The sequence below is a fragment of the Coturnix japonica genome, chromosome 18, assembly GCF_001577835.2.
Source record: "Coturnix japonica isolate 7356 chromosome 18, Coturnix japonica 2.1, whole genome shotgun sequence".
Taxonomy (NCBI): domain Eukaryota; kingdom Metazoa; phylum Chordata; class Aves; order Galliformes; family Phasianidae; genus Coturnix; species Coturnix japonica.
In genome coordinates this window covers 3,662,504-3,685,098 of record NC_029533.1, presented here as the reverse complement: position 1 = coordinate 3,685,098, position 22,595 = coordinate 3,662,504, and the positions used below count along the sequence as shown (strand labels likewise).

Below are 22,595 nucleotides of genomic sequence, written 5' to 3'. Positions count from 1 at the left end.
AGGGACCCGGCGGGACGCACCGAAAGGCGCCATGAGGGCCCCGCGGCGCTCCTCGTGACGTCACTCCTGGAGAAAGCTCTGATTGGGTGTTAGAGCCTGGCGCCACACGTCGCCGCGTGTGATTGGTCGACGGCGAGGCGGCGGGCATGGGGGAGCCGTGGCGGGGTGAGCGGCGGTTCCGCTTCGTGGGGGACGCGGCGGGAGGAGCCGAGCGGGAGGGGCTGGAGCTGAGAGTCCCTGAGGTAATTAATAGTAATTAATAGTAACAGTGTCGTGTGGGTTGGAAAGGACCTGAGAGATCAGCGAGTCCAAACCCCGCGATTCGATCCTCTGTGCTGCAGAGCGGCACTGCTACCACTTGCACCACAGGGGTATTCGAACCCGGGTCCTAGTGTTGCAAAGCGGCGCCCTTAACCACTGCGCCACCGGGGCACACAATGGTACGGGATGGGGATGGAGGGGGGTAAAGGGAGATGGAGCGCGGAGCCACAGCCCCGTGTTCATGTGTTGATGTGCTCCAGGTGCCGGACCCGCAGTACGGGATGTACGCCTGGCCCTGTGCCGCCGTGCTGGCTCAGTACGTGTGGTTCCATAGGAGCGCCCTGCCCGGCCGCAGGGTGTTGGAGGTAACACGGCTGTGTATAACCCAGCCACCCTTACCTACACAAACCACCCCCCGCACTGACCGCCCCTGCAGCTCGGTGCAGGTGTCAGCCTGCCCGGGATCGTGGCAGCCAAGTGCGGTGCCGAGGTGACGCTGTCGGACAGTGAGGAGCTGCAGCAGTGCAGGGATATCTCACAACGGAGCTGCATCATGAACCAGCTGCACCACGTACCCGTTATAGGCATCACATGGGGCCGTATATCCCCACAGCTGCTCGCTCTCGATCCCATAGATATCATCTTAGGATCCGATGTCTTCTTTGATCCAAAAGGTAACCATTTCCAACTCCCATTCCATAGAAACGTATTTAAATGTATTTACAATCTAGAAACTAACTAAAACCACTCAAATCTCCCCTTTATCTCTGCAGACTTTGAAGATATTTTAACTACAGTTTCCTTCTTGCTGGAGAAGAACCCACACGCTCAGTTCTGGACCACTTACCAAGTCCGAAGGTCAGTTCCACCCCCATCCTATACATAAGAACATATAAGCCATAAGATCCTATGAATATCGGGCTGCTATTAAGCTGATAGTAGCCAATAGATCCTATGAATATCAGGCTGATAGTAGTCAATATATCCTATGAATATCAGGCTGCTATTAAGCTGATAGCAGCCAATATATCCTATGAATATCAGGCTGTGAATCAGTCTGATAGTAGCCAGTATATCCTATGAATATCAGGCTGTGAATCAGGCTGATAGTAGCCAATAGATCCTATGAGTATCACAAGGACATCTAACCACATATTTACTGTTGGCTAGAGAACCATTTCAAGCTCAGTGTTGCAGAATATCATATAAAGTTTGAGTCTCTGCTAATCACTGCATTAGTTCCAAACCTGGATTGTATTTACACACTGTTTCTTGCCCTCAGTGCTGACTGGTCTATCGAAGCTTTGCTCTACAAGTGGCGATTGAAGAGCATCCACGTTCCATTGCATTCGTTTAGTGCAGACAAAGAGCACTTGGCCAGTTCTTCTCTACCCAGCAGACACACCATTGAAATGATCATCATCTCATCAGCAACATCAGATGGTACTTAAGTTTATTCCACTTGTTGGTTCCATTTTCCATTACAAGATGATACTCAACTCTATCACAGATCTGCAGGAAACAGCCTGATTTCCAGCAATCCTGTGGATGGTTTGGAAAGCAGATCCCCATTAGTATGAACACAATAAATCTGTTTCTTTATGTAACTTTTGATACATTTGTTCTGCTTCCCAATGACCAAGTTATGTTTCAGAGCCTCGTTTCTATTATTTAAGCCACTATACAACATAGTTTAACAACCTGACAACCCACAAGATCCAACCTCAATACACAACTTCAGCTACCAAGAAAAGTCATTGAACTCTTTGAAGATAAATGCATCCCTTAAGGTCGGTTTCCTAGGACTGAAGCTCATTCCCATAGGGATCTTATACAAAACCCAGCCCCTGTAATTGAATCTATGTAGAATGCTGCTAGTCCTGGAACACACAAACTCCTCAAGTTTGTAGAAAAGCACTTTTAATCCCTGGTCAAGCCAGACTGCAAAGTATTCAGATGTTTCCATTTCCATTTAACATACATGCGTAACGTTAACAAGGCATCGCAATAACCCTTGACATGTGATGATTGACATTACAATCCATTTGGTATCCCAAAAAAAAGAAAAAGAAATCAATCAAAGATCACTAAGATGGAGCTACCATCGAGCAGCAGCCTGTTGAATCGAGACAAGCACACAGCAAATGCAATTAGTACTGCTCAGTGTGTATCCTCCATAACATCCAACAGAGCTGGTCTGGTGTGCAATACTATCATACAGCATTTGGGTTAGTCACAATACCAGCAAATCTGCCCAGAGGGATTTCAAAGCAACCCCCAATGGATAAAATTAAGAAGCAATAGAACGCATTCTGTTACTATATAGAAGTTAAACATTGACAGTATAATTGCAGAAACCTTTTCAAGCTAAAAATAAGCTGACTCAGACATTAAGTTGAGAAAAGTTAACACAGGAAAAAAAAAAAATGTTTAATATTAACTACAGAGACAGTGGGTATAGTACAAGATGTCTTAAGCAAAAAGATACACCAAATCAGTACTTACAGAGGAATGAACCATTTCTTTCTTAACATTACATTTCTCAAATATAAGTTCATATATGTATGTTGGCAAGATTTACCATTCTGGAAAAAATAAGGTGTGTATACCATGTGCTCACTGTATGCTCCGTTATTTTTATGCAAGGCCCGGGTGATTGGAAGTGCAGTTGTCAGGCATTTTAATTAACTGGACAGCCATTTGTTTCTGCACGACAAGGCATCGTTACACAGGAGCAATCAGGAGAAAACAGGAAACAGCCAAGCACTCTGCACTGCAACACGCCACCTTAACAGCTAACCAGCATTACTCAACTGCTACACAACTGCGCCTAGTGCACAAAAATACATAAGAGAAGAGATTAGAATCGAGGCTGATAAAAACAATCCTTTTCAAATATCAACTGTCACCTGAAAAGATTTCTATCAATTTGAAGATACTATTTTCAATTCAAAGTTAAACAAAACAAAATTAAGCATTTACAGTAAATTTCAAATTGAAGGGTCTTATTTCCCCCCCCCCCTTCTCAATTTTATTTAAGGACAATATTGAGGATGCTTTTAGTTTGCAGCTGCTCAGTATAGAAGAGCTGCTCACTTCCTCAGTATGAAACATGAGGCAGCGAGTTACCATCAATTTCAACTGAAAGTCAGCACTAGATAAACAGAAATGAAGTTTTACCTCACATATCCAAGCCAATAATGAAATCGGTAGTCGTTCACTTCACTAAATTACAAGAAATTTGAATAACAGCAACAAAATGGCACAGAAAATGTAAAATCTGCCACTCGAGGCGCAACTTAAACAAGTAAAAAGTTAGACAAAATGTTACAAAATAACCTTTTCGACAGCTGGTTGCTCATGCCAGGGGTCTCTCCAATGGACTGTAGACTCAAGCGATCCTTTCCCCCCATAGGCGTCCTTTATGTAGGCTCTCATTTATCTGATGCATCTAGATTTGAAGAAAGAGAAATTCAGCCAGGTTTCTATCTCGTGTCTTCTCCGCTGCGTGGATGACTTCAGGTTTAATTCTAGTTGTGTTTCAACTGGCTTTGCCTAATTTCTTAACGCTTCTGGGCATTTCCATGGTGTTCCACCTCCCCCCCCAGTGTGTTGTTTTAATTCAGAGGCCAAATGTTAAGGTTGGTTGTAATAATGAATGTATTTTTTGTTACAATCAGGCTGCCCATCAGCCTGTTTCCCAATCAATTACTGAATGTTAAAAGCTATACAGCTACCCTTCATGTTAAAGGCTTAACTAAACTTATTAATATCAAAGTGTCACTAGTTTGGCTAGAATGATCTAACTGCAGAGCTAGCTTAGGCCCTTTCCTTTTAAAAAAGAGGACCAAACAGTTCGAATGGGTTAAAGACACACTATCCTTTCCCCACCCAGTGTTGTCCTTAGGAGCCTCTTCAAGTTGACAACTTGAGGAAAAACTAGTTGCCGTCGTTGTATCATTGCAATGAATTTGCCACTTTGCTACAACAGTTACCTCCTCCAGTCAGTATAACGGCCACTGAACCGATCTTCCATTCCATTATAAAAGGATAGTGTATCTTTAACATTTAAAGACAAACCTGCTCCAATACACGCCCACAGAAACTGGTCCCTGGAGGATCAGCCAAATCAGTTAAAATCTGCAATACTGGCCAATATTCTTTTAGCAAACAGGAGACCGCAGCTTTAAAGGGGAAAATGCAGATGTTGGATAAATACAGTAAGAAATAGTCATTTGCATCATAGGTTGCGTCTCATACAATAATTTTAATCAAAACCAAGCCATTAATCTCTCAACAAAACACGAAAATTTGCTGTGCAGAAAGCCCTTTGGTATTCATTTCCCTAAACCAATAACCAAAAAGCACTGCTCGAGAGAAAGAAAAACAACAAACAGCTAAACAACGTGCCCCACTAGGATCCGCTTGGTTCGAGCCATTAATACTATGAACTACCCAACACCCCGCTTAAGTGCTACAATAAAGTAACATGCAAGGTGTGCTGATCCCGAGGTACGTTACCGTTCTCCTAGGAGGACACGGCTCCTTCCTCTTCCGGAGACTTGGGAGGGCTCTTAGACCTGGATCTGGAGTTGGATTCCCTCTTTGAAGCTGGTGGAGGGCTCCTAGATCTGGACCGAGATCTCGACCTGGATCGAGACCTGGAGACAGATGAGGACTTTGACTTGGATCTCCTGGCTGATCTGGACTTGGAGGTGGAACGGGAGCGGGATCGTGTGCGAGATCGAGACTTGGAGCGGCTGTAGCGAGATCGGCTGCGGGACCGAGAGCGGCTCCTGCTTCTCGATCGGCTGCGGCGGCGTCTCCGAGGGCTAAAACCAAAGAGGAGAGGGAGGAAAATAAAACGTTACACGTGGAACGCAGGCGGCACAACGGTCCGCACCACTGCACTACTACTTCGGGACGGGGAGGGAGGAACCGACCCACGTGGGCGAGAAAATGAACGTTCAGAGGGCGCCATTGTTCAGAGCGAGTGGCCGGGGGCTAAGGCTGCTGCGGGACAGCTTCACGTGCTCCATCCCCGCCCACAAACTCCCTCAGAAAGCGAAAAAGAGCCAAAGGGCCGCACAGTGCGAGCAGAGCCCGTGTCTATCTTCACACCCAGGCACTCACCTGCGGCTGCGGCGGCCGTAACCGCTGCTCCCGTAGCGGCGGGGCGGAGGGCCGCGGCGACTGTGGTGCGAGTCCGGGGGGCGGCCGTAGCGGGCCATCTGCACCCGGAGCTCACGGCCATCCAACACGGCCCCGTCCATGGCGTCCATGGCGTCTTCAGCGTCTCGTTTGTCGTGGAAACGGACGAAAGCGAATCCTCGGCTTTCTTTAGTGTAACGATCCCGGGGGATGTAAACGTCGCCAACGCGGCCGTATTTCTCGAAAACCCTCCGGAGTGTATCGGGGGACGTCCGGTACGTCAGGTTATCTACCTTGAGGGACGTCATGCCCTCCACGTCTGGCGGAGGGCGCCCGTAGCTCATGGCGGCCTGGAGCCCCCCGAGGGGCGGCGGCGGCTGAGGAGAAGAAACCCGAAGGAAAAGGAGGAGAAATTGGAGGCGGCGCGGCCTTACGAGGGAGGAGGAGCGCCGGAGAGACGGCCGAGCAGAGTCCAGAAAGGAGGAGAGCTACAGGGCATAGGGAAAAACCGCAGGGTCCTCGGTAGGGAGCGAAGGAGCAGGGCACCCACCTTCGGGCTGTGTGGTAAAGGATGAGGCCTAAAGGCCGCAACGGACACACAGCGCTCAGCCCACCCGCCCTGACCCGCGGCCGCGAGGAAATGAGCGGGGCGCCGCCCGCGCGCGCCTACTTAACGCCACAAAATGGCCGCCGTTGCTCCGGAAGTGAAAGCTCCTCAAGCGCGCGCGGTGAGCTACGGGCCGGAAGCGACGGCGAAATTAATGGAGAAGCTTTATTTTTAATCCCAGACCTCGGTTCCCAATAGCGACCCCGAAGATAGAGGAAAAAATAGGTGTTAAAATTAACAATATTCACGCGTTTAAAATTGGCCGTTGAGGCGGTTCGGCGTTGACCCGGAAGAAGTAATCGTCGGAGTCGAACTTTTGTGTTATAAACGGAAAGAAAAAAAAAAAGCGAAAAAACAGCCCAAAATGATCCGAAATGAGCCGAGGGGTGTGTGGGTGTGTGGGCTGGGAACGCCACCATAGGGAATAACATAAGGAAATGGATGCGAAGGAACAGCCCCCACCGCCTAAAATGGCGGACACTGAGGGGAGGGCACTGAGGGGGGGGGGGTGGTGGTGGTGATTCCCTCCCTTATGTACAGCCGTAATGTTTAATTCCTACCTTAAAGCTGTGGTAAATGTTTGTAGTTTGTAGTTCTGTCAGCTGGTTTTAATGGATAGGAATCAAAAATGCTGTTTTGATATGAATGGAGAAGAAAAAGTGAGCTCATTAAGCGATGGTTTGGATACAAACCCACAAGCAACAAGTTGTTTCCTATAGAAAAGCTTTGGGAAATCAAATAACCTAAGATTGGCTTTTGTGTCTGTATTGATTTGTGTTTTATTATTCTTTTCCTTCTCAGAGAGTTTGAATTCATTGCTTTCATTCATCTGCCAAAACGCTTTCGCTCAGGAGGAATTTAAAGTCTGTTTCTTTACAGTGATTTCTCTAAGGTGACAGATGTGATTCCCTCAGTCCCCCCTTGTGATCCCTTCAGTATAAGCTGCTGTCAGCAGAATGGTCCCCACACACCACCCTGTTTGCCAAAGGAATTGAGTGGGACTCAGTGGCTGTGGGCAGGGAAACGTGGGATCTGATTGTTTAGTGATGCCTTAAAGGAATTGTAAGAACTGGACTTTAAAAAGTCAATCCAGCTTTAAATATTTAATACAGAAAGAGAGTTTTGCTGACATTAAAAGCAGCACCTTGATATGGCTGTTGGATCTTTGTAAAGTGATCATGCTGACTTTCTTCTTCAAGTAAAGAATAAAGCTTTTTGATTTTCTCAATTTCCACCTGTTCCTCTTTGTCTGGCAGTTTAGCTGAATGTTCCGTTCCTGACTGAGGAGATACAGAACATATATAAGGTACTAACAGTGACAAGCATCCATCCCATCCATACCACGTGTATGTCACCCTGTGTTAGTTTTGCTGACAGCTTGACAGAGGGCTTTGAAGCTAAAAGATCAATTGATCTTGAATGTATTGCTGAAAACCACTGTAAAGCAGGGTATAAGGAGCAAAACATTACTAAAATTGAATGCTGTGAGAGAAAGCAGTGAAAGATTATACAGGCTGTTCCTTCTTGAGTCACTAAGATAAAGCAAAAGCACTGAGCAAAACTTCAGTGTTGGTGGCAATGAAAAGTTTCTCTTTTGAGGAATTATTTGCCCTTTGGAGTGACCTTTTCTATGTATAAATCCAGCTAATCAGGCATTTTTCTTAGATAGCTTTCTAAGAGCTTTTCAGTTTTAAGGATTATCTGATGTCTGCTCTTTCGAGTGTAAAGAAAAAAGCATACAGACATAAAACTGCATTTCCCATAGTGCACAAGGGCTTTCTAGGCACGGTCAGCTGATCTGTATTGTGAAATGTTCCTTATTTCCTGTCCAGCATGCATGGAAATGACTTGTGTGCGTGAATATCTCATCTTTCCTTTGTCAGGTGATTTACTGGCTTTTGACCAGGATTCCAGTCCAGAACCATGGCAAGAAACTCAGCTGATTAACAATCTCGATGCTTGGAAAACTGCTGCTTTGGGTGGATTGAGATGTCACGGAGAAGTAACGTGCTGCTTCCTGCTCTCTTAACTTAATGGGAAAAGGTACAGAGAATGTTGATCTTTGCTTTTTGTATCTATATATTTATTTTTTCTGAGTTATTGACCTTGCAGGGTGTTATTTAAGATATCTAGATCTCTGGATTTGTTGATGTTTATATCCTAGCAAATAACAAGTAGCTCTCGGGAATGATCATCTTTAAAGGGCTTTTTGTTGTCATTGCTTTATTCTTTTTTCTTCTTTCTTTAAACAGGAGTTAAGTGGAAGCTTTTAAAGGGAAATAGATATATTTTTTTCCAGACTGAAGCTGAGAACTTGGCAAAACAACCCACAAAATGACTCCTGACTCAAAAAAACTTTTCAACGTACTTATTTTGGGAATCTCATTCATGTTTATATTCACTGCTTTCCAAACATGTGGAAATATTGCGGTAGGTGTGTTATCAAAGCATTCCTCAGCTGTGTGACGGTTCTTTTGTCCTTTGTTTAATGTGTGTGTTGCTCTAGTGGGATTTTTAATGTGCAGTATGTATTTTGACATTTTGGTTTAGTTTTAACTAGTTTAAGTTGGTTAACAGGATGCTTAATCAGCTTATTTCCTTAAGGTACTGTTGCTGCCTATGTAACTCTGTCTGATTGCTTAGACAGTGGAAAATTAAGCAATCAAATGTTAGAACTTCAATGTCTGTTTTGTATCATTCTACATATAGCAATTGATTTTTATTCTATCTTTCACACTCCTGATTTTTGCATATAAGCCCTTTCAAAGTGTTTGCCTAAAATGTTATTATTAACCCCTACTTAACATGCCCTTAGTTTCTCCTGGGGTTTCTTTCCTTATGCTACCTTTATTTCTGTTTTAACAAACTGAACATTGAGGGGGAGTGTGAGGATGACACCTGGCAAGCAGTCAGGCTCACACAGCTGCTAGAAATGCCAAGTCACCTTCTTTAACTTAGTTGTTGACATTGCTTTTGGTATCAGTCTTATGTCAACATCCATCTTGCTTTTCTGTTCTTACACATTAAATAGAATTCTTTCTGAGTTTAAACATCTAAATGTCCTTCTCTACACCATAGAAATAATTGCTTGCAACAGTTGTTGTTAAACAGCATAATGATTAAATTCTGCTATGCGATGAATGTGCAGCACCTCACTGAATTGGGCCTAGCGATCATGCAGTGATGTAATGTATTGCCATTAAAGTCATTAAAACTGACTTTCAATCAGGTGTGCCAGACAATCCAGCTAATTACATGGTCTCGTGATCACTAAAGCTGATTCAAGGGGGAAAAAAAGGAACAAGCTGTTAATGGGAAGACTGAACAAAATGGGAACTGAATGAAAGAATGGAAACTGTCAGCTGAACCTAAAGTACAACAGAAGTTTGGATAGATTAAGAGTACAGTGAAGCTTCAGCCTATTTTCCTCACTGTTTAGATGAAGTTAGTAATACATGGCTATATAAGAGAAATGTTTTGTGAAGCACTGTAAGATCTCTGGTTAAATCACGATATAATTCCCAAATCTTTATTACTGCTTCAAATGGATGTTTCCCAGCCAAATATCTTCATTGTGGAGATTTTATGGGAAATTGTTAATCACAGCCTGAACCTCTGATTAATCAGCTGAGGCAAGTGTTGGGGCAGCTGTGGGAGCACAGGTGAGAGTAGTGGAGCTGTGCCCTGGAAGGGGTGGAGCTTGACTCCACCTCCTCTAGACCTCATTTATGGCTGACCACCACTAAGGCAGCATCTCTTGGAGATTGCTCCTTGGTGGAGATTGCTTTAGTGCTTCCCAGCATACCAAAGGCTTCCATTTGGGTGAATTTTTCCTGTAAATAACCTCTTGGGTATTTACAATTCCTGTCTTTTCATTATTGTCATTGTACAGAGATACTATAAGTTGTAATTAACTCTTTAAGTAGAATCTATTTGTGATAATATATGATTAGGGTACTATGGTTAGGCTGCGGTTGGATTCGATGATCTTTGAGGTCTTTTCCAACCTGGCTAATTCTATAATTCAATGATATTTTTTTGATGTTTAGCATTGACTTCAATCTGATGCAAACGATTTCAAGATGTTCTAACAACACTACATATGATTTCTCCTCACAGCAAACAGTTATTACAAATCTAAACAGCACAGATTTTCATGGCAGTGGCTACACAAGGTAACTCACGTGCATTTTCTTTCTGCTTTGCTCCTTGCAGGGTGAAGCTAGTTATAATTACATCCGGTAGAGAGATACTCTCGAGAGATTTTAGAGTTCTGCTGGCTTCACAATTTAATGGCATACTTAAAGCAGTTTAAATCATGGCTCTCACATTCAGTTCTAGTCTGAATTACTCATTTCTAATTGATCTATGTGATCGTTTTGTGTATGTTCTTTGTAAAGCTAAAACGAAGTGTGCCCCATCTGCTTCTGTGCCTTTGTAGTATATAGGTTGTTTGGATCAACTTGTAGGAAATACTGCAATGTAGTTGGGAAAGGAGCAACCAGAAAAGCAGAGAAGAAAGGCTTTCATCTGTAAAATACCATTCTGAGTGTTTATTGCACTGACTTGGCCAGACTCACCAAGTATGATCAGGGAGCTTTTGTAAACCAAATTGATCTGTCATGTAAGAAAACCCAGTTGCTGCTTTGAAAGGTTTACTGGCTTAATATAAACTAAAAATACAGCTACTGCAAAATATATCCATACAGTTTTTATGGTGTATTTGACAGAAGATGAAAAGCTCACTAATAGATGAAAGTGGTTCTGGTACGTTCTCCGTTAGAAGTACTGGGCACAAAATAGAGGAACTTGGTAAGGCACAGTTTGACAAAAATCCTGTCATAAATTAGATGTGCTGTCCTGCAATGGCTTGGGACTCAATTCAGCAGTGCAAGAAACACTACACTTGAGTGTTTCTGTATGGAGTAAAATGGTTGAAGGTAATTAACAACAGAAAGGAAGGAAATGTTTGAATATAAAAATTAGGCAGCTGCTTAAATTTATTTTAATACTTTGGAATCAACTGAGCAGTCTTCTTAATCAATCTACATTTGTAACCTGTATTTTATTTTAAGTACCTTCCTATCTTTGTTGTTTCTTTATGTAGCATGTCTATTATATATGGAGTATTCTCAGCATCAAACCTTATCTCACCTTCAGTGGTTGCACTAGTAGGACCTCAACTCTCCATGTTTATTAGTGGCATATTTTATAGGTAAGTACTTTTAATTTCTTGGAAATATCTTTATTTTCCATGTCGAAGTGCTGTACCAAATACCAAACTGTACTGGCTAAGGAGCACACCATGCTGAGCTGCTGCATCTATCAGTAGGTGACTTCAGTGCACTTCAAGCCTACTGGAAACTGTGTGTTTTTCCTTATCGTTTTCAGGCTTTGCAGACTGTTGAGTTCATGTTGTGGTCTCAGGTTACTGACTGCATAAAAAACATCTACATTCTTGGTTGAGTAAAAAGCTTACCTTACTTTTTTTTACATAACCTGTATTGTATTGCGTGGTACCTTGGATGACAGTGGATGATTTAAGAGAAGCTAAGATAGCTGTTTCTTAAAGAGCGCTCTCCACATTGTTTTATGTTCAATAAATGGGTGAATTTGTTCTATTCTAGCTTATACATTGCAGTTTTTATTCAACCTTCTACGTGGACTTTCTATACTGCTTCTGTTTTTATTGGCATTGCAGCTGCAGGTAAGCATTTCTTTTATTCTGCTCATTGTTCTTTGTTGTATTTGAACATACTTCTAAAGCTCTTTTATTTCCTGATCAAATATCTTTTGCACATTCCAGTACTATGGACGGCACAGGGAAATTGCTTGACTATAAATTCTGATGAAAATACCATTGGAAGGAACAGTGGAGTATTTTGGGCCCTCTTACAGTCCAGGTAAGCTTTAATTCATAGCTTTTCAGTTGTTGCAGTGGAAATGCAAGTCACAGCTTGAAGCAGCAATTGAGCACCTGATGGGAAGGCAGGGCCAGCCAAGGGGAGCTCAGGTGTTTGTAGGATCCGCCCTACCCAGACCTCCTTTAAGGGTTGGCAGTGTATATAAGGGTATCTATTGCAAGTCTCTGCTCTTGACGTACTGAAAAGATGCGTATTAGTTCTGGGTGCATTTGGCAAATGTAAGGGAAACCTGTCTGGTCTTGGAGAGATGTTTTGCATTAGGATCATGAGCATAGTAATGAGCTCTCATGATCCTGCATGGCCTCCCCACACCGTCATCTCACCTCTGTCTATGAGGCCCATTTAACCTCAGTGCTGGGCCTCCAGTTGCTCTGGAATTTTGTTGGAGGGAAAGATGATGGTGGTGTGCATGAAAACAGAGCTGTTGATATGAAGAGAGAATAAAAATACTGGGACTCTTCAACTTGGAGAGAAGGTCGTTAAGGAGTATTTTACTCATGGGTTAGCAGACCAGGAAGGTGGCAGCTAGGCAAAATGTAGAGCTGTTGGTGAGACCTGCTGTACTAGAGCTCATGTAATGTGTTGAAACCAGGGGAACATTGATTTGGAACAATGAGCTGTTTGTTTTTTTGTGTGTGTATGATGGGTGAAAAACTTTTGGAGTTGGATAATGTCAGCAAGACTGGAGAGAGATCAGATTTACTGATAGCAGGTCCACAAATGTATCCTGAAGGCAGATACATCTTATGCTGCTAATACAGTGCTTCTGGATATTGAGAAATAATGTAGGGAGTGAGTCACAGTGGTTAGGCTGATGAGCTTGCTTTAAGTGGCATTGCTGATGCTGTGTGTAGACAGAGTGCTGCAATAATGGAACAGCAGTGTGAAACAGTGGTGTGCTTGTGTTTCGCGTTTTGGAATTAATTTACATCTTGGTGTAGCAAAGTTACATCCTGGTGTAGCAAAATGATCTCAACAAACTCAACTAATTGTGTATTTTATAGTGCATAGAATATATGAGTTGAGATGAGGAAAAGGAGTGGTGGCTGTTTTTGAGTCACCATTTATTCTGAGCTGATGTATTGCAGGGAGCTTTATGTAGAAACACAGAATTTCCTCAACCTGTCAGCAGTAAGTTTAGCATTGACTGACTAATATTTCAGGCAAGATACACAGCTCTTCTAGGGGAGTTCTGCAAATTCATTTCTGTGGGTATGTCATCTTTCTAAGTTACACCCTCCCAAAAACAGTGGGAGAGATAAGAAATAGTTTGTTATTATCTTGTTCTGTATTGATTCCTAAAAAGGAATAGCCAGTGTTAGGACAAGTCCTCTCCTGTGTTTGCAGTTCTCTACAGAGTAAACAGTTTGCATGGGAAGCAACTGCTTTCTTGTTCTTCCACGATTGTGAAGTGCTGGTTTTGCATAGAATGGTATGGCTGTGATGCTGTGATCTTAATCTTACCATAAAAAGTTCATCTGTGTTGTTCTTTCTGTTTACAGCTTGTTTTTTGGAAACCTCTATATATACTTCGCTTGGCAAGGGAAAACTTACATATCAGGTTGGTGTTGCTTGTTTGTGGCAAGATGGTAACAGAAATATACAGATGCCACTTTCTGGCATGGTCAAGCAGGAATAAGATATTGACATCTAAATTATCAGGCTTCAGAAATACTGCCTTTGTTCTACATCTTGCCTCTGTTAAATGCATTGCCTCAGGTTCCCCATAGACATGGACTTGGTAGCACAGCACAGGTTAGTTTTTAAATGTCAGCTCCCACATTCTCTCATGGAGTCCTTGAAGTTCTGTGCCTTCCAGTTTTCATTGCTATTGCTAACTGCTGAATGCAGCCATTAAATATGGGGGAGTTCTGCTGTTAGGGTTTTTTGCATTTCTAAATGGAAAATGCTCTTGAAACGTCTTGAGACTCTTCTTTATTAAAAGCTCAATATTAGCATTAGAAGATCTGATAGTAATTGAAAATTAGTTCCTCCTTCTTTTTACTGCCTGTATTGAAGGCATTTCAAGATGAAGCATGTTTTCTTCTTGATCTATAATCATGCACAGGTTGTTTTAAATTGAGACAAAACAATTTACTGTTTGCCTTTAAGCAGAAGTCCATTAAATACAAGCATGGGCAGTATCTTTGTGTTCATTCATTGGTTCAGTCACAACTGTTAGCAGTTTCTCAGCATTTTTTTCCCCTGCTTAATATGCAAGTAGGAATAACTTTGGTATTGCAGACTTTCCCTTGCCAGACAAGTTGGGTGATGCACCAGAGCTGGTGCAGAGGGAAGCAATTATGTTCCTCCAGCAACACATTGTATGCTGCTTCAGTTTCTGAGGTTTCAGTGCTGTTAAGGCTTTTGTAGTGTACAATTCTAATAGCCTGATGTTACAGTACTAATATCTGGTAAAGAACAAGCTTGTAGAAATCTGCAGGCTTTTGGGGTAACTTCCTATATCTGTTCTGAATTATACATGTCCTGAAACATACAATTTTTTTCTGCTAATAATTTATCCACTATCGTTGCTAACTGGCTCCTCCCTGGTCATAGCCTTTGCATGGCAGGAAATGCAAGTAATGATCTTTAATATACCAATGTTTTATTGGCACTGTGAAAATGAGATAGAAATTTACAAATAACTGGGTTAGTTTTGTTCCGCATGCGGCGTAAAGTAGAAAAGCAGTAAGCATTTTAAACACTGCTATGAATTATGCTTGTATTAGTTCTCTGAAGGTAGCTGACTTTGTCTGAATTGCTTTTACACATCTCGTTGTGACTCTTAATTTGTTTTTCCAGAGAGCGATCGCAGGACTGTCTTCATTGCCTTGACTGTTATCAGTCTTGTGGGCACAGTTCTGTTCTTTCTGATTAGGAAACAAGAGGACACAAAAGCTCCAGGGGAGGAAGATTCTACTAATGAAATCCCTGGGGACAGCTCGTAAGTGCTTACAACAATAATTTATTGTCATATGTACTTACTTATGTGTCCCTGCTTCATAATGGAGTGTCAGTTTCACTTTCCCCTCTGAACTGGCAGCCTGAATGTTATGAACAACCTGTAGAATGTACAGATTTGATAGAAAAGTGCCTGTATCTGAACAAGTGAGAATCAATTAATGTTCAGCATATGTCATTTCCAAGGGCAGAGTGAGGTAATGCACATCAAGTTTTCCCTTTATTAAGTAAGTGCCTATGGAAAGATACCACTTACCTCTTTTCTCCACTGATTGTTAAATGTGCATCTGGCTTTTGTCTTTCTTTGCCTAATCAGTCAAGGTTAAGGGCTGGAATGAACAGAGATTATTCCCATCCTTTTTCAAAGTTATATTTTCATACTAGTATATTTATCATCTGTTTCCATAATGTATAGGTGCAACTTCTGAGTATATCAGAAGTTAGAAGTGCATAGGTAGGCAAATGCAGGATATGCAGTCTTTTTCTATTTTAACTCAAGTCATTTATTTACCCAGGTCTGCACGATACAAACTGATGAGAGCAGTGGATGCCTTCAGTAAGTACTGTTTAACATACGAGTTGCTTCAGAAAATCCTGACAAATCCTTTCCAGCTCTCCATGATTCTGCTGATATGTGAAAATGTACAAATCACTCAGAACAAAAATTAGCAGATGGATAAAGAATGCATTTCAGTTATTGCACTTGAAATACAGAAATTCTGGTCTGGCCTTTGGGGAAAGAGGCTGTCAAATGACAATTATTATCAGACTAGAGATAACAGTTCATGTATAGATATGGGATTGATGAGGTTTGAGCCTGATAGGAACTGAGATTTCTGTATGAATATTTGTGACTTAGAGTCAAGCATAAACAAGGCTCACAAATGGAAAAGCTTGGGAATGCTGAATGTGTGCACAGATTGCTGTTGATGTGTAACTGGTGCAAGGTGGCTGGTTGAACTTCAGAAGTGCTTCTCCCATGACAGCGTCATACAATCAAAGTCTGTCTGCAAGCAAAGAAAGTGTGAGACTTCACATCTATGCTAGTATAATGCAGGAGAAATTTGAGTTTGAGATCCATGCTGCTTTACAATGCATTCCCTGTACAGATAAGCTCAAAAACAACAGGTCTCCCCTAGGGAAAGCTAGTGTGTGAAAGTTAAATTGTCTTCTCAAATAGAAAAAAACAATGTAAAGGAGAAGTTGCATGTTGCTTTTTGTGACCAGATGATAACACTTAAAGTTTTTGAACTGAACTGACTAGTTTCCACTGAGTTTGATTTGGTCCATCAGTGACTGTTTGTTTTAAGATCATGGAGATCTTCATGGACAAAGTATTTATTCTTATAGGAGTTAATCACCATGAACAGTGAGTACAAAAATACAGTGAAGAGTAAATTATCTGCTGATTTAAAAACTGCACTTTAATATTTCCCTCCTTGCATTTCTTACAAAAAGATTTGAGATCAAATAGTTTCTTTAGAGTGCAAATGAATGTCTGTATGCTTATCACTCGATAATGTTCTTATTGCAAGGAAGTCACAGTTGAAATAACTTTTTGTTTAAGCAGAGAGCAAAGAAGGTGCGGGTGCTCTTAGTACTGTTAGTTGAATTTATGTTAATCTCCTTTATCGTGTCTTTCCAGAGAGATCTATAAAGCTAAGCTTCACAAAGGAGATTCTGCTCCTCAGTGTTACAACAGCCTATACAGGTATGAAGCAAGCATGGTGTGTGATTGTGCAGCACTGCTGGGCATCATTTGGGATTTTAAATAACAGCCGCACAGCAGAGTTGTTTTTTTTTTTGTGGAAAAGAGGATTCTTGGGCATTTTTCTACCTATTTCCCTTCAGTTTTTATGTTAAGCCAAATGAACTAACTTGAATTCCTTGTACATGTTCAGTGCAACAGGAGTGTGAAACAAGATAACAAGGCGAGGGAATGGGGTCTTGTGTGATGAAATTTAAAGCTGGTAGAGAAGGTTAAGTAGGAAACTATCAGTCCAGCTTGGAAGAGCTGCCTGCTGCCATCTCGTGGCTCCTGGTCAGTATTGCCACTTCATAGGAAAACGGGAAGTCCCTTAAGGCAGGCTTAGGCTTTTACTTCTGAAATGTATGGTTTGATTAATCAGACTATTGAGAGCTGATCCCTTTTTGAGGCTCTGCAGGTCACATACAGCGCTGAACAGCCTGCTGCTGGTAGATCAGTGTATGGTGTGCTGTGTTTTTGCAATAGCAAAAGACAGAGGAGGGGAATGGGAGTTGTGTTTTCTGTTTTTCTTTAAGCAGTATCAGCAATAGAAAGATTTCTAGCAAGTAGTAGTTATTCTTGCTCTGCTTTCACTATGCACCTATGGTAAAGGAGAAGCTGAGCTTAGAAGAACTCTTGCCTTTTGTTTAGGGTTTGGGGGCACAGGGATCTTCCTTAGAAATACCATAATATGGGAAAAAGATCTTAAAGTGGAATTGTTTTATTTCCTTGGTTATTGAGTGCTGTTTCACACAACAGTTCTTGTTTGAATGAAATTCCAAAGTACTTGGAGGAGTGGAAATACCAACAACTGAGCCTCAGTGCATCTGATGCTCATTATATGACATGGCTTTTTTTATATTGTTTCCATAAATTAGCATAGAAAAGTGTAATGACTACATAGCTTAGAACTCCTCTTGTTTGCTTCTGTTACGCTCCCCTCTTTTAAAACATGCATTTAAAAGCTACTTCAGGGAAAAACATTTAGATATGAACTATTGTGAAGCTTAGGAAGAAAGCCCTCATTTGTTAATTTTGTTTGCTTGCCTTCAAAGGTTTGGAATTAACATTCTTTTCTGGAGTGTATGGAACGTGCATTGGTGCTGTGAATAGGTTTGGCACCGAAGAGAAAAGCCTTATTGGTCTCTCTGGGATTTTTATTGGTGTTGGGGAAATTTTAGGTGAGTCAAAAGGGAACATTTGCTGATGAGCAACTTGGATTCATAGAGAGGCGAGTGCTTTTTCAATTAACAAAGCTAAGCAGAAAATCACCCTTCCTCACTTCATAGTGTTGTGAGGAGGATACAGAAGACCTGGCACGATACCTTGTAAAAAGACTAAGTGTCTTCATCAGCATTCCCATGAGAAATGTGCCTGTTGTCTTGGACACCTCTGGCAACCCAAAGGTTCTGTCACCATGAAGAGCTGGTGTGGCAGAGCTGGCAGGTGCTTTGGGGTGGCTTTCATGTCTGTGAGTGCTTCAGTAATTAAACACAGTGATATCTACAATGTACATTTTCATTCTGTTTTTAATTTCTGTTATTTTGAATTAAAACCTGTGCTTTGTATGTTTGTTTCTGATGTCAGTCTCCCACCTTTTCCATCCCTACAGGTGGAGGGATCTTTGGTTTACTGAGCAAGAAGAGTCGCTTTGGCAGGAACCCCATTGTGATGCTAGGCATCATTGTCCACTTCATTGCCTTTTATTTAATTTTTGTCAACATGCCAAGTAATGCCCCTGTTGCTCCTATGGAAGGAACAGATGACAGTGCTTACATGATTCCAAGGTATGTAAGCTCTTCACTCTGGTGTAACTCAATGTGCATATAAAACAGCTTGTACTTTTCATAGAAAACTCATTGAATCTGCTTTTCTGGTGCGTACCCAATTTAGGGATTTAAATGGTGTAAGAATAAAAAGCATGAGGATATTTGGTAGCAATTATGCTATCTGGGAACATAACTCTTACAGTTGTGATCAACTTGTGCCAGCTGTCAGGGATTTGTTTTAAGTGTCTGGCTCATTTTTACTATAGCATAGAGCACCAGCTTTACACTGAATGTCTTTGAATGCTCCTTGTCAAAGTCCACTTGATTGGAGCTATGCTCTGCCTGCCTTACACTGCCCTGTGTTAGGGGAAGATTATAGGGAGCTTTCTTATCATTGCAACCTTCATTTGGGGTGTATTTGAGCTAATGTGTGTGAAAGTAATGTGGTCAGTTTGTGCAGGCACAGCTGCCAAGCTGCAGTTATTAGCATTTGTGCCTGTATGTGGGACTGCTCTTTTAATAGGAGTATTTTTCTGCAATGTGAATTGGTCTTTTTGCTCATATTCCTGCAATTGTGGTGAATTCGCTGTATGTGCTTTGGCTTTTGATCACTGCTGTGTGGGCTTTGTGACTCCAGGCACCGAAATGAGATTTTAGCAGCATAGAATTGACTGTTGGTAATACTAACAGAAGCCTTAGCATTCAAGGAATTAAAATCTGATGAAACTATTCTTTTTGCCAGCCAAATGTTCCCACTTCTTTTCCAATGAAATTTAAAGTTTGATAACTTTCTTCCATTCTCCGTTTCCAAGTAAGTCTGTCAAAAGTAGTTGGTAGGTTCATGCATTAGTCAGTAGCTGTGTGAGGTGCTTGAATGAGTGATTCTTACATTTGATTGAATTTTTCCTGCAGCAAAGAGGTGGCCATGTTCTGCAGCTTTCTGTTGGGCCTGGGAGACAGCTGCTTCAATACCCAACTCCTCAGCATTTTAGGATTCCTGTATTCTGAAGACAGTGCTCCTGCCTTTGCCATCTTTAAGTTTGTTCAGGTATTACATCTTGCGACCTCCTGAATGTACAAGTGTGGGGAATATTCTTTATACAGCTTTAATGGGATTTTTACCCTTAAAAAGGAAACAATGCAAGTGAGCAGGAGTGGTTGTCAAAGTTTCTAGCTATGTTTCTAGCTATATTTTGGTACAAAATAGCTTGTGATGCTGTAAAACTGAAAATAGGTTGTCTGGATTTTGTCCTAAAGCCTTGGCTGCATTGTTTCTAGATAAAATGCTTTGAAATAAAGGAGAGCCATGCTTGCCATGCTTCAGACACTTTCAAATGTGTTCATTTTCTATAGTGAACACATTTAAATAAGTAAAAACTAAATCTGTTGTATATCGTGTAGAGACATATGCTGAGGTATAATGAAGTTTGATTGATATATCTTTGACTGAAGCATACTTAAAGATGCACATTAAACTGTGTGTATTACCAGCTCTAACCTTGTGCAGCAGTGCTGGAGTGGATATATCCACTTAACATCTTTCACTTTTTTTCCCTATCAGTCCATCTGTGCTGCGGTTGCCTATTTCTACAGCAACTACTTCCTTCTGCAGTGGCAGCTCCTGATCATGGTGATTGTTGGTTTCTTTGGAACCATTACCTTCTTTGCAGTGGAGTGGAAGGCAGCAGCATTACTTGCCCGTGGCTCTGACTACAGCAGCATTTGATCTCAATATCCCACACCTATAAGGAAGAGCACAAGCATTTTTGACAAGTGATGCGAGAAGGTGGAAGGATCAAGTTGAAGAGATTATGATGGAGGAAGCTACTAATAAATCACCATCCCTCAAACTGAATGTGAAATATAGGAGGAGAAAATGCCAAGTCTGAAAGGCTTTTTCTTTTGCTTTAATCAACTGAGCGTGGTATGCGTGTTCTTAAAAATCCCGTGTTAGAAATGAAAGGAAATAGAGATCAATGGATTGAAGACTTTTGTTCTCAGCCATACCTTCCTGAACGTGTAATTGCCTAATTTCACTGTCAGAATTAGTTTTCCTTTCTCTCCCTAAATTATTTTACCTATATCCTCGTTCTGCAGACACTTAAATTCTCCCACTGAATGACCAGTGTTTTTATGATGTATTGCAGAATGAGTCTGTAAGACTGAACAATCGATTCATATCATTGTCAGGAAAAAAAAATCAATTAGATATGCAGTATTTCTGCAGGAAATGTTGCCTTATTCTTTTACCTGGAAGTTCTCAAATCCTTGTGTAGAACAATTTGCTTTACTTAGTCACCTCTGGGATATAAAACCAGCCTTCAGTCCAGCATCTCCCAGAGTAGAGCTGCAGTGGGGCAGCTGCTGTCACCTTCTCAGGGTAATGCTATGTGAAGGACCGCAAGGCTTCCCTCCCAGATGTCCCAGCAGTTCTTTTCAGCTCACAGATCATGATTAAAAACCTCAGTGATGGGAGTATTCTCAAAGATGTGCTTTAAAAGTGCAGTTGGAGTCAGAATGTGATCTGTGAGAATCATCTTGTGGTGTTTATTCTGCTGCACGGTCCAAAAATACCTGAGATGATTGATGTCAGCTGTTTCCTTCAGTATATTTAGGGAAGACTGTACTGGAATCTCATTCTGCCAAATGTGAAAACAAGCTGAATGGCATAGCAACTGAATTTGAGTCTGGAACTGTTGTAATGGTGATCTCCTGGACTCAGCAGGTGCAACCCACCTCGCTTTTACATGTCTGCATGACGTTGTAGTGCTTGCAGTTTTGCTTCCATCTAGCAGATAAACAAGATGCAGCTGAGAGCAGATAAGAAACACTGAGCAAGGTGGGAGTTTTTTAGACACTCCGTCTAACTATTCTTAGAAGAGTACCATTTCTCAAGCTTTTTGTACAGTCAGAATGCAAATGTCTTGTCATGTTTTCCAAGACAAGTAAAAATATTGACTTGGAGTATGCATTAGTAGCTCCTGCGTGTCATACAGACATAGGTGTGCCCAAGGTTAAACTTGGTGAGGGAGTATGATGTCTCCTGTGACATTTGCTGTCACTTCTGTTCTTGCAGAGCATATAAAGTATTGCTCCCATGAAGCACAGCTGTCTTCATGCATAATGAGACAGCAGAGAAGGATTATTTTAGAGGTATATGGAAAGGATTTAAAATTCACTCTAGGTTTTCTTGCTATGAGTTTAGTAAGGTGTTAGTGGGGGGATTAGAAGGCACCTGAACAACTGGCAAGCGAAGAAATCTGAGGACAGCCAGGAAAGCCTTTATATATTTCCAGGAGATGTACTGGATGATGTGGAAGAATGAGACGAGAGCACACGTTGAGTGAGGGGTTATTGGAGCCATTCCAGTCTGTCAGACAAACTGAGAAAGCATTTGGTATTCGATCACAAAAAGTGAGTAGCAGCACTCAGATGCTCTTATCCACCTGTTGTCCTGTAATGTAAAGACACTGTATAGAGAGCACCATAAAATGTACACGTGATAGGATGCTGGCAGTGATTACAGTTCTCATTCATATACATATCAATATATATTGGCTGTTAACTGTATAACTTTTAAACGTTTGATCTTAAGAGAAGGTTTGCAGTTGATCAAGCCACGACACATGATTGTTTCTTCACTTATTTCTGTGATTTCAGGGTAATAAAAAGAATCCAGACACAGCTGTATACAATGGTTCCATGGGTCAGAATGCTTGTTGTAGCAGTCCAAAGAATGGCAGGGCTGGAAGCTGTCATCATTCCATCCCTTAATCTTCCTATTGGTGTTTACCAGCCCTGGTAAATCATTTGGGGGGAGGAAAGGAAATGGCTTCTGCTGTTGTGTTTGTGGTGCCATGGTTTTGTTTTACATCAGGGTTTTTATCTTTATAAGTGAAATTACATATTAATTTGTTTGGGTTTGTTTGAAAAGAATATATATATATTTTTTCCTTTTCCTGCTCTTATCCTTTTATGTTATTACTGAGGTTTAATATCCGGACGTATCACATCCAAGTTATTCAAACAAATGCTAAGAGGAAATGAAAACTGATATTCTTGACATCTGAATGCCAGAGATGCTGCTATGAATTCATCTATCACACATATCATGTAAGCTGGTCCACGTTTCTTTCTTGCCAGTTGGTTTTCCTTCTGATAACAATATGAAT

General features: G+C 41.5%; 3 protein-coding genes across 14 annotated transcripts; 2 read left to right on the top strand and 1 right to left on the bottom strand.

The window, feature by feature from the left end:
• The first annotated feature begins 28 nt into the window (after positions 1-28).
• METTL23 (methyltransferase like 23) lies at positions 29-1,868 on the top strand. Of its 2 annotated transcripts, none has more exons than XM_015879810.2 (5): positions 29-242; positions 522-626; positions 698-935; positions 1,035-1,119; positions 1,544-1,868. In XM_015879810.2, the coding sequence occupies exons 1-5, from the start codon at positions 147-149 to the stop codon at positions 1,710-1,712; spliced, it is 693 nt and encodes a 230-aa protein (XP_015735296.1). In that variant the 5' UTR covers positions 29-146; the 3' UTR covers positions 1,713-1,868. The 2 variants fall into 2 exon arrangements, with proteins under 2 accessions (XP_015735296.1, XP_015735297.1); XM_015879811.2 differs by having other exon boundaries at positions 47-165.
• On the bottom strand, positions 1,698-6,097 carry SRSF2 (serine and arginine rich splicing factor 2). Of its 7 annotated transcripts, none has more exons than XR_001558827.2 (5): positions 5,963-6,097; positions 5,395-5,789; positions 4,783-5,093; positions 4,342-4,445; positions 2,165-3,712 (listed from the first exon to the last, which is right to left on the bottom strand). XR_001558827.2 is itself a non-coding variant. In XM_032448341.1 (3 exons), the coding sequence occupies exons 2-3, from the start codon at positions 5,754-5,756 to the stop codon at positions 4,790-4,792; spliced, it is 666 nt and encodes a 221-aa protein (XP_032304232.1). In that variant the 5' UTR covers positions 5,757-5,789; positions 5,963-6,097; the 3' UTR covers positions 1,698-4,789. The 7 variants fall into 7 exon arrangements, 4 of the variants coding, with proteins under 4 accessions (XP_032304232.1, XP_015735300.1, XP_015735301.1 ...); XR_001558828.2 differs by having other exon boundaries at positions 2,165-3,091; positions 3,601-3,712; positions 5,395-6,096; XR_001558824.2 differs by lacking the exon at positions 4,342-4,445 and having other exon boundaries at positions 2,165-3,091; positions 3,601-3,712; positions 5,395-6,094.
• Positions 6,098-6,182: 85 nt separating this feature from the next.
• Positions 6,183-22,380, top strand: MFSD11 (major facilitator superfamily domain containing 11). Of its 5 annotated transcripts, none has more exons than XM_015879804.2 (16): positions 6,183-6,405; positions 7,276-7,325; positions 7,903-8,062; positions 8,272-8,449; positions 10,139-10,194; positions 11,127-11,234; positions 11,647-11,726; positions 11,826-11,922; positions 13,446-13,504; positions 14,749-14,890; positions 15,423-15,463; positions 16,553-16,618; positions 17,710-17,835; positions 18,267-18,441; positions 19,336-19,471; positions 19,985-20,409. In XM_015879804.2, exons 4-16 carry the CDS (start codon positions 8,354-8,356, stop codon positions 20,147-20,149), a joined length of 1,347 nt encoding a protein of 448 aa, XP_015735290.1. In that variant the 5' UTR covers positions 6,183-6,405; positions 7,276-7,325; positions 7,903-8,062; positions 8,272-8,353; the 3' UTR covers positions 20,150-20,409. The 5 variants fall into 5 exon arrangements, with proteins under 5 accessions (XP_015735290.1, XP_032304229.1, XP_015735289.1 ...); XM_032448338.1 differs by having other exon boundaries at positions 6,228-6,244; XM_015879803.2 differs by lacking the exons at positions 6,183-6,405; positions 7,276-7,325 and having other exon boundaries at positions 7,823-8,062; positions 19,985-22,380.
• The last annotated feature ends 215 nt before the right edge of the window (positions 22,381-22,595 follow it).

Excerpts from the sequence above, each read along its gene's own strand:
- METTL23 (XM_015879810.2), top strand. The coding sequence starts at position 147 with ATGGGGGAGCCGTGGCGGGGTGAGCGGCGGTTCCGCTTCGTGGGGGAC. Across the intron at positions 243-521 it reads TGGAGCTGAGAGTCCCTGAG|GTGCCGGACCCGCAGTACGG; the intron begins GTAATTAATAGT and ends GATGTGCTCCAG. Across the intron at positions 936-1,034 it reads TGTCTTCTTTGATCCAAAAG|ACTTTGAAGATATTTTAACT; the intron begins GTAACCATTTCC and ends TTATCTCTGCAG.
- SRSF2 (XM_032448341.1), bottom strand. The coding sequence starts at position 5,756 with ATGAGCTACGGGCGCCCTCCGCCAGACGTGGAGGGCATGACGTCCCTC. Across the intron at positions 5,094-5,394 it reads TACGGCCGCCGCAGCCGCAG|CCCTCGGAGACGCCGCCGCA; the intron begins GTGAGTGCCTGG and ends CTTTGGTTTTAG.
- MFSD11 (XM_015879803.2), top strand. The coding sequence starts at position 8,354 with ATGACTCCTGACTCAAAAAAACTTTTCAACGTACTTATTTTGGGAATC. Across the intron at positions 8,450-10,138 it reads AAACATGTGGAAATATTGCG|CAAACAGTTATTACAAATCT; the intron begins GTAGGTGTGTTA and ends TTCTCCTCACAG. Across the intron at positions 17,836-18,266 it reads TGGTGTTGGGGAAATTTTAG|GTGGAGGGATCTTTGGTTTA; the intron begins GTGAGTCAAAAG and ends CCATCCCTACAG.